At 47.2% G+C, this 14,905-nt stretch overlaps 1 protein-coding gene across 1 annotated transcript in view; it reads left to right on the top strand.

Moving 5' to 3' along the window:
- Window positions 1–1,364: 1,364 nt before the first annotated feature.
- Window positions 1,365–14,905, top strand: part of LOC115088571 (transmembrane protease serine 12-like) — a 188,791-nt gene continuing 175,250 nt past the window's right edge. Inside the window, exon 1 of the mRNA XM_029596829.1 lies at window positions 1,365–1,518. Coding sequence (XP_029452689.1) covers window positions 1,410–1,518 — 109 coding nt within the window. The 5' untranslated portion in view covers window positions 1,365–1,409. The remainder of the gene's footprint in view (window positions 1,519–14,905) is intronic.

The raw sequence follows: 14,905 nt of genomic DNA on the forward strand, positions 1-14,905 counted from the left end.
AAGCCAGAGGATCACCGTAAGCCGAACCGGGGTCAGAAGCCAGGGAAACGTCGTAAGCCAGTCCAGGGGTCAAGAGCCAGGAATCACCGTCAGCCGAACCAGGATCAAGGATCAGGAAGCGCACGGGAGCTCAGGATGCAGCAACTGGAGTCAGGAGAACCTGGGAACCTCGTTGCAAGGCACTGGAGGAGCGCAGCTGCAGGGCTTAAGTAGCCCTGCAGCGTCTGACGTCACCGGAGGGAGAAGGCAAGTTTCCCGCGCCTGGCCCTTTAAATCTCGGGCCGAGACGCGCGCGTGCCCCTAGGGGGCGGAGCCAGCCGCGGCGAGACGCCGGCTGCTCCGGCGGCGCAGAGGCAGCGTGGTAGAAGCAGGGGCAGGCCTGGGCGCCGCGTGGGAACGCCGGGAGTGCGGTGGCAAGAGCCCCCGGAGGCCCGGGGAGGGCCGAGGAGACCCGGAAGCCTGCGGAGGTAGGCAGAGCGGCCGGGGCTGACCCGGAGCCGCAACAAATAAATATAAAACAGGGGCAATGCTTATGGTATATGCTACTCTTATGAAATTTTCAATTTTGTCACAGCTCGTGTGCACAATAGAGAATTCTTTTGAAGCTGAGTCTGCCAGCCCAAATGGCACAATTCCTTCTGTCACACACCCTTTAAGATCGGATAGCTCCAGTGTTGAGGCCCATGGAAGATGTTTAAGGATATTTAGGGGTAAATTTTAAGACTCCTGCACGGCAGCCATGTGCGCACGGTTCCCAGTGCGCATACATGGCCACGGCTATTTTAGAACACACACGCGTCGGCGGCCCTCCCATTTTCAAAGGCCCGGCATGTCGGCACATACCGGGGGTTACGCATGTGGCTTGGCCCTTCCAAACATGCGCAGGGCCCGGCCACATGTGTAACTCCATAATTCACGAGCGCAGGGCTTTTAAAATTTACTTGTTAGTGCACAAGAGCAGTTTAAATTTGAGATGGAGCTGGTTGAATACTGGAAGTCAAAGAGAACACCAGTTGTTTCATAAGTATTTTGCTCTATTTTAGCATTTGACTTATTCTCCAGACTATTAAAACCCTCCTACAAGGTAATCAAGAAAAGCCAGTTGCTCATATACTAATGTACGCCTTTTATCTAAATCTATTTACCTGGCCCTCACAAAAAAAACCCCGTTATCGCCACCCACTCCTTTCCTAACTCAAAAGTGGAAAGACGATGCTTTGATCGTGCTGGCAGCACGTGGCTGGTAAGGACTCAAGCACGCGCCTTCTTTCTCCTGTTCTGTAAGCTGCGCGTGGGCTCTTTGCACTCCCTCTTCCCCAAGGTATCTGCGCGCATGCCCGAGAGAGAGAGCGAGAGAAGTTGGGGTTCGAATCAGGGAGGCCGTTGGTTGCTGGCGCGACCCAGAGAAGATGAGGCTGAGGCTCTGGTTCTATGCCCTCTGCGGTGCCTTTCTCTTACTAATTCGCAGCCCAGCAGCAGCAGTAGAAGGCTTTGCAAACCTCTTACCAGATATTGAAGGTAAGCCCAGAAGTGCGGGGAAGGCACTGACTGATGGCTTCTTGCGAGCAGGGCTGCGTTGACTAACGAGCATTTAGAATCAGCACATCTCGAGTCTCTAATGGGGGTCACGCCGACGACGAAATTTTACAGTCGCGGTGGAAGGCTGCCCAACATCAGCCCATAATAGTTTCCAGATGGCCAGGTTATCTGGAACAGGCTGACCAGTCCTGGTTTTACCCTTTTTTTTATGCACTGAAGGTATAAAGTTACCAACTGGCTCCAAATTTGATCCGGACCTGGGTTTACCGCACTGCATGCAAGAAATTGTAGTTCTGATTTTCCACTTGCATTCCCTAAAAAAAGTAAGATTGTAAAGCCCTGCATGCAATCGGGTAAATCTTGAACTGGATCAACCGTGTCATGCAAATTGGAACCAATTGGTAAAGCTATGGGGATAAAACCAGGAATGCCTTAGCCTATCCATAATGACTTCTAGCCAACTGGTAACATTACAGATTGAGACCCTTCTAGCAGAATAACCAGAGTATGTAAATATAGCTCATTAGTAGCCATTATGTGCAGGCTGGACTCCAGACCCGGTTGAGGGTTGAACCTTGAACTTGAAAAAAAAAGGTTAGAGAGTTGAAGTAAAGTTGTCATTGCCATCTGGCCTTACCAAAGATAGAAAGAAATGCAGATAATTTGGATATTTGGTGTGTTTCATGCTGTATGTAGCTGTGCTCTAATTGATAACAAAATATTAATTCTGCTTTTTTCAGCACATTACAGTACATTTTAAGTACAAAAACTCATTACTAGGTTAGTATGGGTTTAAATAAGGACTGAAGAGATTGGTAAGTGGGTTGATAATGTCAAATTGAAAAGGTAGTTTTGCCCAATTTTCTATGCAGCTGTAAAAATATGAGATACTTATAGATGGTATCATTTTTTATGAACACAGATCATAATGCAAGGTAATACATTCAAACCATTTTCAGACACATTCCAAAATCAATCCCAAATTAATAAGTGCCTGACAGTGTTTGGTATTTAGAATTATTATATAAAATACAATTTGATCAAGAGCCCAAACCAAGTAATTTGAACGCTGTACCCAATTAACATCTGAAAAAGTACAGAATCGTCATTAGAATATGCATGGAGCCTTGAGCTTTAATTCATGCATTCTTCAGTATATCTATAGAACAGGATATCTATCCTCACAGAAAAATGGGCCCAGTTCTTATGTAATTTTATATTTTTTTTTTTCAAGGATTAAGGCATGATAGGGATCTGTGTATCATCGGATATCACAAAACGAGATCTAGTTTTTTTTCTGAGTTTACCAGTGATATCAATATTGATGGTACATGAGGAGGCACCAGTGGCTGGAATGATGGTAGTTTTATGCAGAGCACACAGCCGTTAAAGATTATACATTCAGCCTTATACTCCACATCACAGTATCATTTCATACCATTTTGGCTCCAAATTATATATCGTTCAGGGATTTTCCAGGGTTTTTTTTTAGTTTTGGAAAATAGTGCATGATGTTTCTGAGTAGTACACACTGTTTGTAAATTGTAATATATGTAACTAGTGCATGCTATTCAGAAATATTGTACACTGCTGAGAAAACTTTGGCTTTAATAGCTAGTCCCCAAATAACACGAGATGGGTGGCCCTGGGGCTGCAGGACCACTGACTAACACCCCTCTCCAAGTGTTGTAAAGACCCCAGTGGTTTCCAGAAGCAGCAAAGTTCCCCCAAAAAACATTTCACCTTTGAAGAACGCCTGGGCGCAGGTCCCACCTCAGACCCTCTCCTTTGGTTAAAAAATATCCCCTTCCCCTGGGATTTGGCTCCGTCAACTTCCACCCTATTCCACACACCCCTGACCAAATCTGCTCTTGTGGTCCAGTGGGGGCCTGGAGCACTCCTTAGGCTCCAGACCCAGCAGTAGCCATTTTCCAAAATGGCACAGGCTGCCTCTGTCAAGTGATAGGGGCAAAGGCAAGTTAGCAGCCAGCTGGTGCTATTTTGGAAAATGGCCACTGCAGGGTCCAGAGTCTATTGTCATGGTTTTGCCTGCCGTGCAGCCCCACCATGCCCTTCTTCTAGCTGCAATAACGCCTCCCTGTCAGCAGAAGCCTCCAGCAAGCTCTGCTTCTAGCTGTCTGAGCCATCTCATCGATGGCCATCTTGCCCAGCAGTTCCTGAACTATTTTACCCAGCCTTACCAGAAGTGTTGCTAATTTGGCAATTTTGTTGCTAGATCTAATAATTTTTTTAACCCGATGGCAACTTTTCAACTACAAATGTGATAGGCAGCTAATTTAGTGATTTATTTATTTATTTATTTTTTACCAAGTTACTGACATATCTAGCAATTGTCTCAGGTTATGAAATTTGCATTGGGTTCTGCACTTACTGAACATATCTGGAAGAGAGAGTGAGTCCTCTGGCTAGAGTGCCTCAGAAAAGTGCTAGAGTGTCAGGCTGGTTCCTCCACCCCCAAACACACCAGCACCTGACTCTTCCTCCACCCAAACACTTGCACTAGGGACTCAAATAAGGTTATGGCTGAGTTCTCTCTCTTTGCTAGAAGGCAAAAAAATAATCACAATCAGAAAAATAAAAAGCAGGAGTCACAACGTTATTACCCTATGAGTGATAAATTGACAGCAGTAGTCATCGGGGTTTTTTTTTTGTTTTGTTTTTACTGTGCTGCTGGGACCTGAGAGACCTTTTCCCTTCTAGGGGGCACTTTCTCCTTCAGCCCAGGAGGACCGGCCGACTGAGTTTCACTCCTGACTTCCTGCCTCTTCTGCTTGCTTGCCTTTTATTCTCTTTCTCTTAACTGTGATTGTGGCAAAGGAAAGTATCAAGTGCTTGCCACTTTATTTATTTATTTATTTATTTATTTTTGACATCTCAGAGGGAGTGCAGAGTCAGTAGCAGCAGATTCTCCTGATTTGTTAATTTTAAAAAAAAACAAAAACCCAGAAAGAAACACAACCATAAGTAGTGTAGCAGGAGGTGGATGCCTTTGTATTGGGGCATTTGGGGAATACACAGCATGGAAGTGTATGCAGGTTAAGAGACAGGGATGAGCTCAGTCTATCACTGATTTAGAGATTTGAGGAAGTTTGACTGTACCAGGGCTTTGGGAGGACAACATTTTTTAAAGTAGATATTAAATTAATATTTGTGTTCATTCTAATGTAGGGATTTCAGTGGATCCCTCCTATAGCAGCAGAAATGTCTGACGGATTTTTCCCTATATGTTTGTCTTGACTGGATTCTAAGCTCTACAGAACAGGGAATGTCTCTTATATGTTTTTGTACAGTGCTGTTTAGGTGGAGTAGTGCTATAGAAGTGGATTAGTAGTAGTAATAAGGGTGACTTGCTCTAGGCAGGTTTGAAATTGTATCCTGGAAACCAGATTCCAATCCCTCTGCCAATGCTTGTGACCTTGAGCAAGTCACTTCACCCTCTTGCCTCAGGTACAAACCTAGGCCTAGATTCATCAACTTGCTATAAATAAAGCAGAAATGTGCACATTAGCATCTGCAATAAAAAAAAAAAAAGGGGGGGGGGGCGTAATTAAGAAAATTTCTGATACACTGCAACGCATAGGTAAATTGTGCAACTTGCGATACATTATCATGTTGCGCATCCTTTTACGTGGCATGCGTCAGTTTACTTCTGGCATGTTATTTTATTTGCTTATATATATCAGATTCTTGGAGCAGCCTCTTTGAGGATGTGTCAGACATGGGAGAGAGAGGAGATGAGTTGGAATTTAGCTATTTCTGTTTGTTAACCTGTTGTTTTCTGTTATCAAATATTTTCCTTTCCTTTATCTCTTATCTTTATCTGTATGTGGAAGTATTTGTAAGCTTCTCCAGTTTGTCTTTGTGTGGCGGTAGAGGTGGTGTTGAGGAGGTGTGAGGAGCTGGAGAGGATGGAGTGTGAGAGGTATGGAGAGAGAGGACAGGCAGAGGAGAAGGGAGGATGAGGGCAGGAGTGGTAAGAGGAGGATTAGGGGTAGGGACAGGAGTAGAGACAGGGAAGAGGGATGGGATAGGAGAGGAGGAGGTGGGAGTGGGAAGAGAATAGGTAGGCAGTGTGGTGGGAGGAGGACGTCAGGGTAGGGATAGACAGGATGGGGAGGGGGGGAGTTGGCAGGACGGGGGTAGGGGGAGGAAGGGATGGGAGCAAGGAGTGATAGTGAGAGTGAGGATAATGATACCTCCAGAAGTGGCAGTGGCATCCAGATCATCTGGCAGTCAGGCAGCAGGGTGGACTTGACTTTGTGCGTTAAAGTTCAGCATCGAGGACAATGACATGAACATTACTGGGGTCCTCAAGAACTACAACATGCTGTTTGGCAATTGTGTAGCAAAGATGTCCAGGGCAGCCAAGGGTCAGATATGGTGCACTATTGCCCAGGCCATATCCTGGCACAGCGGAATAAAAAAGACTGGAGAGCAGGTGGCCCACCACTACTACGACATAAAGGCCCAGCTGAAGAACAAAGTGATGAGTTGTAACAAATACCTGCGCCAGACCGGAGGAGGAGTCCCTTGCCCCACTGTGATGACCCTCATGGAGGATCATCTGATTCAGCAGCTGGGACAAGATTTATTCGAGAGGATGGACGAGGGCCTGGACACCACATGAGCCAGGTCCAGTAAGTTTACTAGGGATGTGCAGAGGGACACCATACGTTGCATTCGGAATTCGTAATCGTCGGGGGGCAGATACGTTGCATTCAGCAAGGGGGGCCTCCGATACGTTTATACGTTAATTCTTATTCGTTTCCCGGCTAAAGTTAAATTAACTACAACCCCCCCTCCTGACCCCCCCCCCCCCCCAAGATTTACCAAAACTCCCTGGTGCTCCAGCAGGGGGTCCGGGAGCCATCTCCTGCATTCACACCCTCTGCTTCCGGCATTCAAAATGGTGCCGATAGCCTTTGACCTACTATGTCACAGGGGCTACCGGTGCAGTTGGTCAGCTCCTGTCACATGGCCATCGGCGCCATCTTGTGCTCCTACCATGTGACAGGGGCTGACCAATGGCACCCGTAGCCCCTGTGACATAATAAGGGCAAAGGCTATCGGCGCCATTTTGATTACTGGCAGTCAATGGCACGAGTGCAGGAGATCGCTCCCGGACCCCCGCTGGACCACGAGGACTTTTGGCAAGTCTTGGGGTACCCTCCTGACCCCCACAAGACTTGCCAAAAAGTCCAGTGGGAGTCAGGGGCCTAGCCTTTGCCCTCACTATGTCACAGGGGCCAACCGTCAGCCCCTGTGAAGTAGTGAGGGCAAAGGCTTTTGGCGCCATTTTGAATACTGGCAGCCGATGGCCTGAGTGCAGGAGGTCGCTCCCGGACCCCCACTGGACTTTTTGGCAAGTCTTGTGGGGGTCAGGAGGGTCCCCCAAGACTTGCCAAAAGTCCCTCGTGGTCCAGCGGGGGTCCGGGAGTGATCTCCTGCACTCGTGCCGTCGACTGCCAGTAATCAAAATGGCGCCGATAGCCTTTGCCCTTATTATGTCACAGGGGCTACGGGTGCCATTGGTCAGCCCCTGTCACATGGTAGGAGCACAAGATGGCACCGATGGCCATGTAACAGGAGCTGACCAACGGCACCGGTAGCCCCTGTGACATAGTAGGTCAAAGGCTATCGGTGCCATTTTGAATGCCGGCAGCCGAGGGTGTGAGTGCAGGAGATGGCTCCCGGACCCCCCGCTGGACCACCAGGGAGTTTTGGTAAGTCTTGGGGGGGGGGGGGTCAGAAGGGTGGGGGGGTTTGTTTAAATTGGCTCCTTTAGACGGCTGAATAATTTGGCGAAGATGCGTTGTATTCGTGGGGAATTGCGATAAGTTTTGCTTCCTCACGAATACAACGAATATGGCCCTATACGTTACGGATTGCCAATTCGTAGGGAACAAATGCACACCCCTAAAGTTTACCTCACCTGTAAATGTCAAGTCTGCTACAGATGTCCACATAGTTTGACATAAGATGCTTGCATTGATTGATGCAAAGTGTGCATCTTATGCTAAACAGTACTTGTGTACTTCATAGCATTCATACTTATGTCTTCTTTGATTCCACAGCTCTTGCCTAGGAATCTGCCTGTCCCAGTCGTGCCATTTGTCAGCCCCTGTCACCTGGTAGGAGCAATGGATGGCCGGCGCCATGCTATGCTCCCCAGTCTTGGTCTTGCTGCCTCTAGCCGTGCAGCCCCACCTTTTATTGCACTCTTCCAAATTGATGTCAAAACACAGTGGAGCAATGAAGAGGAGGAGAGGAGCAGCAGCTGTCGCTGGAACAACACCTACAGATGCTGGCACTGCTAGGATCACTGCTACCACTCAGCATGAGCCTTAATCTGTTCGACTTCATAGAGAACTCTAACTACAGACCACAGCTACCTCCAGCCCACCATGTCACCAGCAGGAGGCAGCAGACACCCAGCAGGATCAGCCCACCAGCCCTGACATGCCGGCTTTGGAGCACCAAACAATGGCTCAAACACCATCGATCATAGCACCAGCAGCAATGGAGCAGACAATGCACGAGATGCTCGACAACATGGAAAGAAGGCATGGTCTCCATATCCACCACATACAAACAGATCTGGTGCGCTTGAGGAGGGCTGAGATCAGCCACACCAGGCCCCATGGGATCAGACAGTAGCCCTTATGCAGGGCCTAACCACCTTGGCAACATCCATAAATAACATGACTAATGCATTGACGCAAATTATCCAATGCTTGCCAGAGCTTCCTATCTGTGCCATATCCAGCTTCCCAGGAATCCACTCCATCCAGTAGTCTCTGACTAGAAGGAAGGGCCAGGGGGTAGGCCCACCAAACAGATGCCACCCCCAACTCAAAAGCCCAGGCAAGAAAATGGCCTGTGAGACCTCCCCAAGTTGGAAAGGTTGTAAAGGGTAAAACATTTCACTCAAAGATGACTTATCCAAACAAGCCAGTCCAGTCCTCTGTACAGAGTTCCTGTGCCAGCTAGATGGAAGAAGTCTGCTGGGCCCATCCTGACTACAGAAGTCCTGTGCTGGCTTGCTGATGGGGTCTGGTCTACTGTCTGCCTGTGTTGTCCTGCTACTTACTTGTTATGCCCTCCTCTATGCTCTGCCCATAGTCCTGCCTCCTTGATGCGGTCTCCAGTCATGGTTCTGCTGGTGTGTATCACATCTCATCTTACTGTTGCCTCCGTGCTGGTGACTCATCTCATCTCATTCTGCTGCTGCCTCCATGTTGCTGTGTCATTTGCTGGGGTTCCTGCCTCCATACTGCGCTCTCCAGTTCTGCTGCCTCCATTCTGCAGTCTCCAGTCTTGGTCCTGCTGCCTCTATGCTATGCTCTCCAGTCCTGATCCTGCTGCCTGCTACTTGAACTCCGCGGCCCTTAGGCTGTCCCCTTTGTGTACACTCTTTCAACATGGACTGCAGCTGTGGCCCTTAGACTGACCTCTTTGAGTGCACTTTTTCAACATGGACTGTCTGGGCTTTTACTTGCCATCACATATTGGCGCTGGCATCATCTCTAACATTAGAGCTGTACTGTAGCTATTGAGTGCCACTTCTACTTTCTCTTTTAATAGTTTTCCTGTATACTTGTGTTAATGTATTCTGCCTTGAGGCGACTGTTTTAATGAATTTCCGCCCTGGAGGCGACTGTTCAGTTCCTTGTAAACCGGTGCGATATGTATTCTTTACAGGAACATCGGTATATAAAAATTAAAAATAAATAAATAAATACTTTCTTCATTCTTCGCAGTAATCATGATTTTGCAAAAGGAGAAGATCCTAATACTGTTGTCATGTTGTCTATTGTAACAATAGACAACATGTAACACATGTCTTGACTAAATGTGCTGGTTATTTCAGTTATAATGTCATGTACTATTTGATATCTTGACCTTGCAGAATGTGATTACCAAAGACTTTAATTTGCTTTGATTCTAGTGACTACACATGTTGTATAATAAAGTGGTCACATACTTTGAAACGTCACTCTCTGGTTGTGTCTTTCATTGTGTGGATTTTGTCGTAAGGGTTCACTAGGTAAAAAGCTTGTAACCCACATGACCTTACATGCTCGAGTGCCATTGGCCATTCTAACTAGCCACATTTCTCACATGCAAGGCCATATGGTCTAGGACAGCGGTTCTCAACCGGTGCGTCGCGACACACCAGTGTGTCGCCAAGCACCGGCAGGTGTGTCGCGTGGCTCCCGGTCCCTCCCGCTGCTCGTTCTTCCCTGCTGCCGTTGCCGCCGGGCTATCAGCACGTTCAAGCCCAGCGGGAACGGCAGCGGTGCAAAAAAAAAAAAAAAGCTGTGGCATCCGCGGCTGCCCTTTTCTTCTTCCCGCGCCTGCATCCCCCCCCCCCGGACCCGGAACAGGAAGTGATGCGCGGGAAGAAGAAAGGCCGTGCCGCGTGATAAACTAGCAGGCACGGCCTTTCTCACGCGGCACGGCCTTTCTTCTTCCCGCGCACCACTTCCTGTTCCGGGTCCGGGGTGGGGGGGGGATGCAGGCGCGGGAAGAAGAAAGGCCGTGCCGCGTGATAAACTAGCAGCGGCCGCTGCTAGTTTATCACGCGGCACGGCCTTTCTTCTTCCCGCGCACCGCGTATCACTTCCTGGTCCGGGGGGGGGGGGGAAATGCAGGCGCGGGAAGAAGAAAAGGCCAGCCGCGGATGCCACAGATTTTTTTTTTTTTGCACCGCTGCCGTTGCCGCCGGGCTATCAGCACGTTCAAGCCCAGCGGCAACGGCAGCGGTGCAAAAAAAAAAAAATCTGTGGCATCCGCGGCTGGCCTTTTCTTCTTCCCGCGCCTGCATTCCCCCCCCCGGACCAGGAAGTGATACGCGGTGCGCGGGAAGAAGAAAGGCCGTGCCGCGTGATGAAGTAGCAGCGGCCGCTGCAGCATCGGCCCCCAAGCTATTGCAGCAGACGGTAATCGGGAGAGGAGAGAGCAGCAGGAGCCTCCCGCGATCGATGGAATTCTTCCTTATTGGCCTGCAGGGGCTGGAGGAGGAGGGGCAGCTACCGTTGGGGGGGGGGGGGGGGGGGGAGGGAGAGAGAGAGGAAGTGAGTGACAGAAAGAGAGAGAAGCAGCCAGCCAGCCTGTGTGTGAGAGAATGTGTGTGATTGAGAGCCTGTGTGTAAGTGAGAGAATGTATTTGATCGAGAGTATGTGTGTGATTGAGAGAAACTGGTCAGAGAGCTGATGTATGTGTATATGTGAGAGACAATGAAAGTGACTGCTCAAGGAGATGACTGATGTGTATGTGAGACAGTCAGGGATGTGTGTTTGTGTGTGTGAGAGAGAGAGAGAGAAAAAGCATGGAAGTGAGAAATCTGGGTATGTGAGAAAGCATGGGAGTGGGAAGCCTGTGTGTGTGCATGTATATGAGAGAGACTGGTTGGTAAGGTGACGGTGTGACTGGTGTGTATGTGAATGTGAGAGAGAGAATGTGATTCAGGGAATGAGAAGCCTGTGCACGTGGAGAGCGAGCATGGAAATGAGAGAGAGAGACTGGTGTGTGTGTATGTGTGTGTAACAGAGAAAGTGATTATGGGAATGAGAAGCCTGTGCATGTGAAGAGAGTGAGCATGGGAGTGAGAACCTGGGTGTGTGTGAGACACAGCATGGGAGGGAGAAGCCTGTGTATGTAAGACAGAACATGGAAGTGGGAAGCCTGTGTATGTGTGTGTATGCATGCATGAGAGAGATCAGGTGACGGGTGTGTGTGTATGTGTATGTGGGAATAAGAAGCCTGTGCATGTGAAGAGTGAGCATGGGAGTGTGTGAGATACAGCACGGGAGTGAGAAGCCTGTATATCTGAAAGAGAACATGGGAGTGGGAAGCCTGTGTGTGTGTATGCATGAGAGAGATCAGGTGACGGGTGTGTGTGTATGTGTGAGAGAGAGAAAGTGATTATGGGAATGAAAAGCCTGTGCAGGTGAAGAGTGGGCATGGGAGTGAGAAACCTGTGTGTGTGTGAGACACAGCATGGGAGTGAGAAGCCTGTATATCTGAAAGAGAACATGAGAGTGGGAAGCCTATGTGTGTGTGTATATGCATGAGAGAGATCAAGTGACTGGTGTGTGTTTGTGTGTATGTGAGAGAGAGAAAGAAAGTGATTATGGGAATAAGAAGCCTGTGCATGTGAAGAGTGAGCATGGGAGTGTGTGAGATACAGCACGGGAGTGAGAAGCCTGTATATCTGAAAGAGAACATGGGAGTGGGAAGCCTGTGTGTGTGTATGCATGAGAGAGATCAGGTGACTGGTGTGTGTGTATGTGTGAGAGAAAGAAAGTGATTATGGGAATGAGAAGCCTGTGCATGTGGAGAGAACAAGCATGGGAGTGAGAGACTGGTGAGTGTATGTGAGAAAGAGAAAGTGATTATGAGAGTGAGAAGCCCATATATGTAAGTGGAACACGGGAGTGGGAAGCCTGTGTGTGTGTGTATGGCATGAGAGAAACTGTTCAGGAAGGTGACTGGTGTGTTTGTCAAAGACTGGGAGATGATTGGTGTGTGAGAGACAGAAACTGGTCATGGGGGCATGACTGATATGGTGTGTGTGTGTGAGAGACATGGGCCCTAAGGAAGAGGACCATGAGTATAGAGCTTAGCCACTACTGCTGCTTCTGGTGTGTGCTACAGCCTGCATGGAAGAGGAGTAGGACAGCTGCTGGAGGGGGTAAGTAAAGGTGGCTTTTTAAGTTTATTTTTCTTGATTGACTGCCATTTTAATTATTTAATATTATGTGATGTGTCTGCTTTTTTTGAAATATTTTATTGGTGTTTGGAGAATTTTTAATAGTTTTTATGAGTTTTTAATTGTTGGATGTTATTCTGTTCATAGTTGTTGTGAAACATTTATTCTGCTTATTAGTATAGTTTTACAATTATTTCTGTGTGGGGATCTATAGCTGCTTGTTAGTTCTGTTTTCCTAATAAGAGGTGTATTGGTTTTTAGGGCCTGATTTTAATATTTATAGTGTTGCCTTTTCATAGATAGGGTTGCTCCTGTTTGAGTGTATTCCATAATACAGGTGTAACTGTGTGTGGATTAGTTTATGTGCATTACTACAGATCCTGGGAGTATGTTAGGTCGGTTCTGTGTCTGTTACAGAGATATTTTACTAGCATGTAAGTGTTTTATCAGTCTTATTTGTTGCGTTTTCTCAAGAGGACATGCATTGGTGGTAAACTGCTGTCTTTTCATAAGTAGGGCTATTGAGCCTGAAAGTAGAAGGAGTTTGAGTTGCTGTTACTGAGATGACACCAGAACCAGAATATCTTTTTTGTAGATGAGTTGAATGGGGAATGTCATAATTCTGCTTTACATCCATTATTGTGGATCAGGGGGGTTCCCGTGGATGCAAACTGTACATTTACATCTAGCCCTGTGACGATCATGGGTCAGTGTGTCACGCATGTGAGAACCATCTGTCAGGTGTGTCCCGACAGAAAAAAGGTTGAGAACCACTGGTCTAGGACATAACACTGAAAGCTCATTGTATTCTCCCAAGGAAGGCAGCAAAAACATAACAGGAAACTCCTTACTGTGGAGCTTCACAAGTGGCTCATTTTGCCTTTTTCAGAGAGCATACTCTTAGTTAACTCTTGGGTGCATGGGCATGTATGTGAGATGGCCACTATCTAGTTATTGTTCACCTTCATATGCTGTCTGGTGGAACAGATGTAGAAACGCTTGGCTAGAGATGATGTAACAATGTCTTCACTCTTTGGTGACCAATAGGTTGTATAGGTATGCTAATGTCATAGTGTAGTTATAACAAACCATTGGCCTCTTCCATAGTGAAGATCTATCACCTCGGACCAAACAATGGGCCTTCTGTCTGGGTCTGGCACCGAATGCTGTCACAACATAAGTCTTTAGTCAGTAGCCTACTAGAAAAGTACTAGGTCTTGCTCATTTCTAGGGAGCAGAAATGTGCAACTGCAGATGCTAGGCCCAGAAAGTAGATAGTATACATGTAATTCTTGTGAAGTGATATTAATCACCACACAAGAGATTACTTAGGGCCCCTTACCTGTGTCCTCACTCCACTTAAAAAGTAGTCAATAAAAAAGCTTTTTTAGATCTGACAGTTTAAAAAAGATGTATTTGCAGCCTGCTAGAATACTGTCAGCAGCTGTGTGACAGCTGAGGAGGATTCACAGAGGTGTGTAGGATAGAGATTGCCCAGTGCCCAAGAGCTGACAGTGATGAGGCCTGCTGTTGTTTGGGACCAGGAAGACTTCAACAGACTGGCTCCCACCCCTACACTGCCTTGGGTAGTTAATCTGTATATCTCTTAGGTAAGGATCTCTGTGTGAGTGCAGGAAGAGAGAGGCTGGAATCTGAGTGGGTCAGTGCATGCTGGGCTCTAGGCTAGAGTCTCCATTTCCAGCAACATTATGCATGTATCTGTATGGTGTGATACCATACAGATACATGCATAATGTAATAATTAACGAGTAAGATGCATAATGTAATAATTAGCAAGAGTAAGATAGCAGCTCCTGGTTTGGTAGTTATATTACAGTACTGCCTGCTGCTTTTACTGTTAACTTAAGCTGTTAGAGCTCCTCAAAGGGTGTTGAACTGGAGCCTGGTAATATACTGCAGGCCCTCTCCTAGAAGATTTTGATTTTAAAAGTAATAAGCCTTAAATTATCTCAAACTCCCTCATTCCCATGCTCACTGTTGGAGTGTGACTTCAGTTTAACATTATTAAAAGAAGTAAAACTGAGAAATGATTTCTTAATCTGTGTATCATGAGCCCAGTTCTCCATATTGGATAATAACCTCCAGTCAAGCTGCTGGTAAGAAATGCTACAACTATACTCCTGCATGTCCACATAATCAGGGGGAGTTTCAAATCCCGGCAGATACGTGCATGGCCGAGCGCATTTTCAAAACAGCCCGGCCATGCACTATCTGCTGGTACGCACGAAAGACCCAGAGTTTTGAAAAGGGGTGGGCCGGGGGTGGATTGGGTCCGACCAGGACAGTGCTATTTTGCGCTGTCCCGGTGAAGCGTGCACCACCGCTGGCTGGTGCGCGCAACTTATTTCTGCTCAAAGGAGCTGGTGAGTTTTGTAACAAAAAAAAAAAGAATAGTTAGGGTGGGTTTAGTTTTAAATAATTTTGTATTTTATTTTTTTCTAGAACCTTCAATCATTTTAAAATTCCTTGTTCTTGTGTTCGGTATTCATACTGCATTTTTAGCTTCTTTTCACAGTGGATCTAGTGATTTTCTTCAAGTTTAGAGTTGGCAACACTGCTTACCAGTACCTCAGTGCCCTTGGCTCTCTGACCTGGGCACTCTTACCTTG

The sequence above is a fragment of the Rhinatrema bivittatum genome, chromosome 3, assembly GCF_901001135.1.
Source record: "Rhinatrema bivittatum chromosome 3, aRhiBiv1.1, whole genome shotgun sequence".
Lineage (NCBI taxonomy): Eukaryota > Metazoa > Chordata > Amphibia > Gymnophiona > Rhinatrematidae > Rhinatrema > Rhinatrema bivittatum.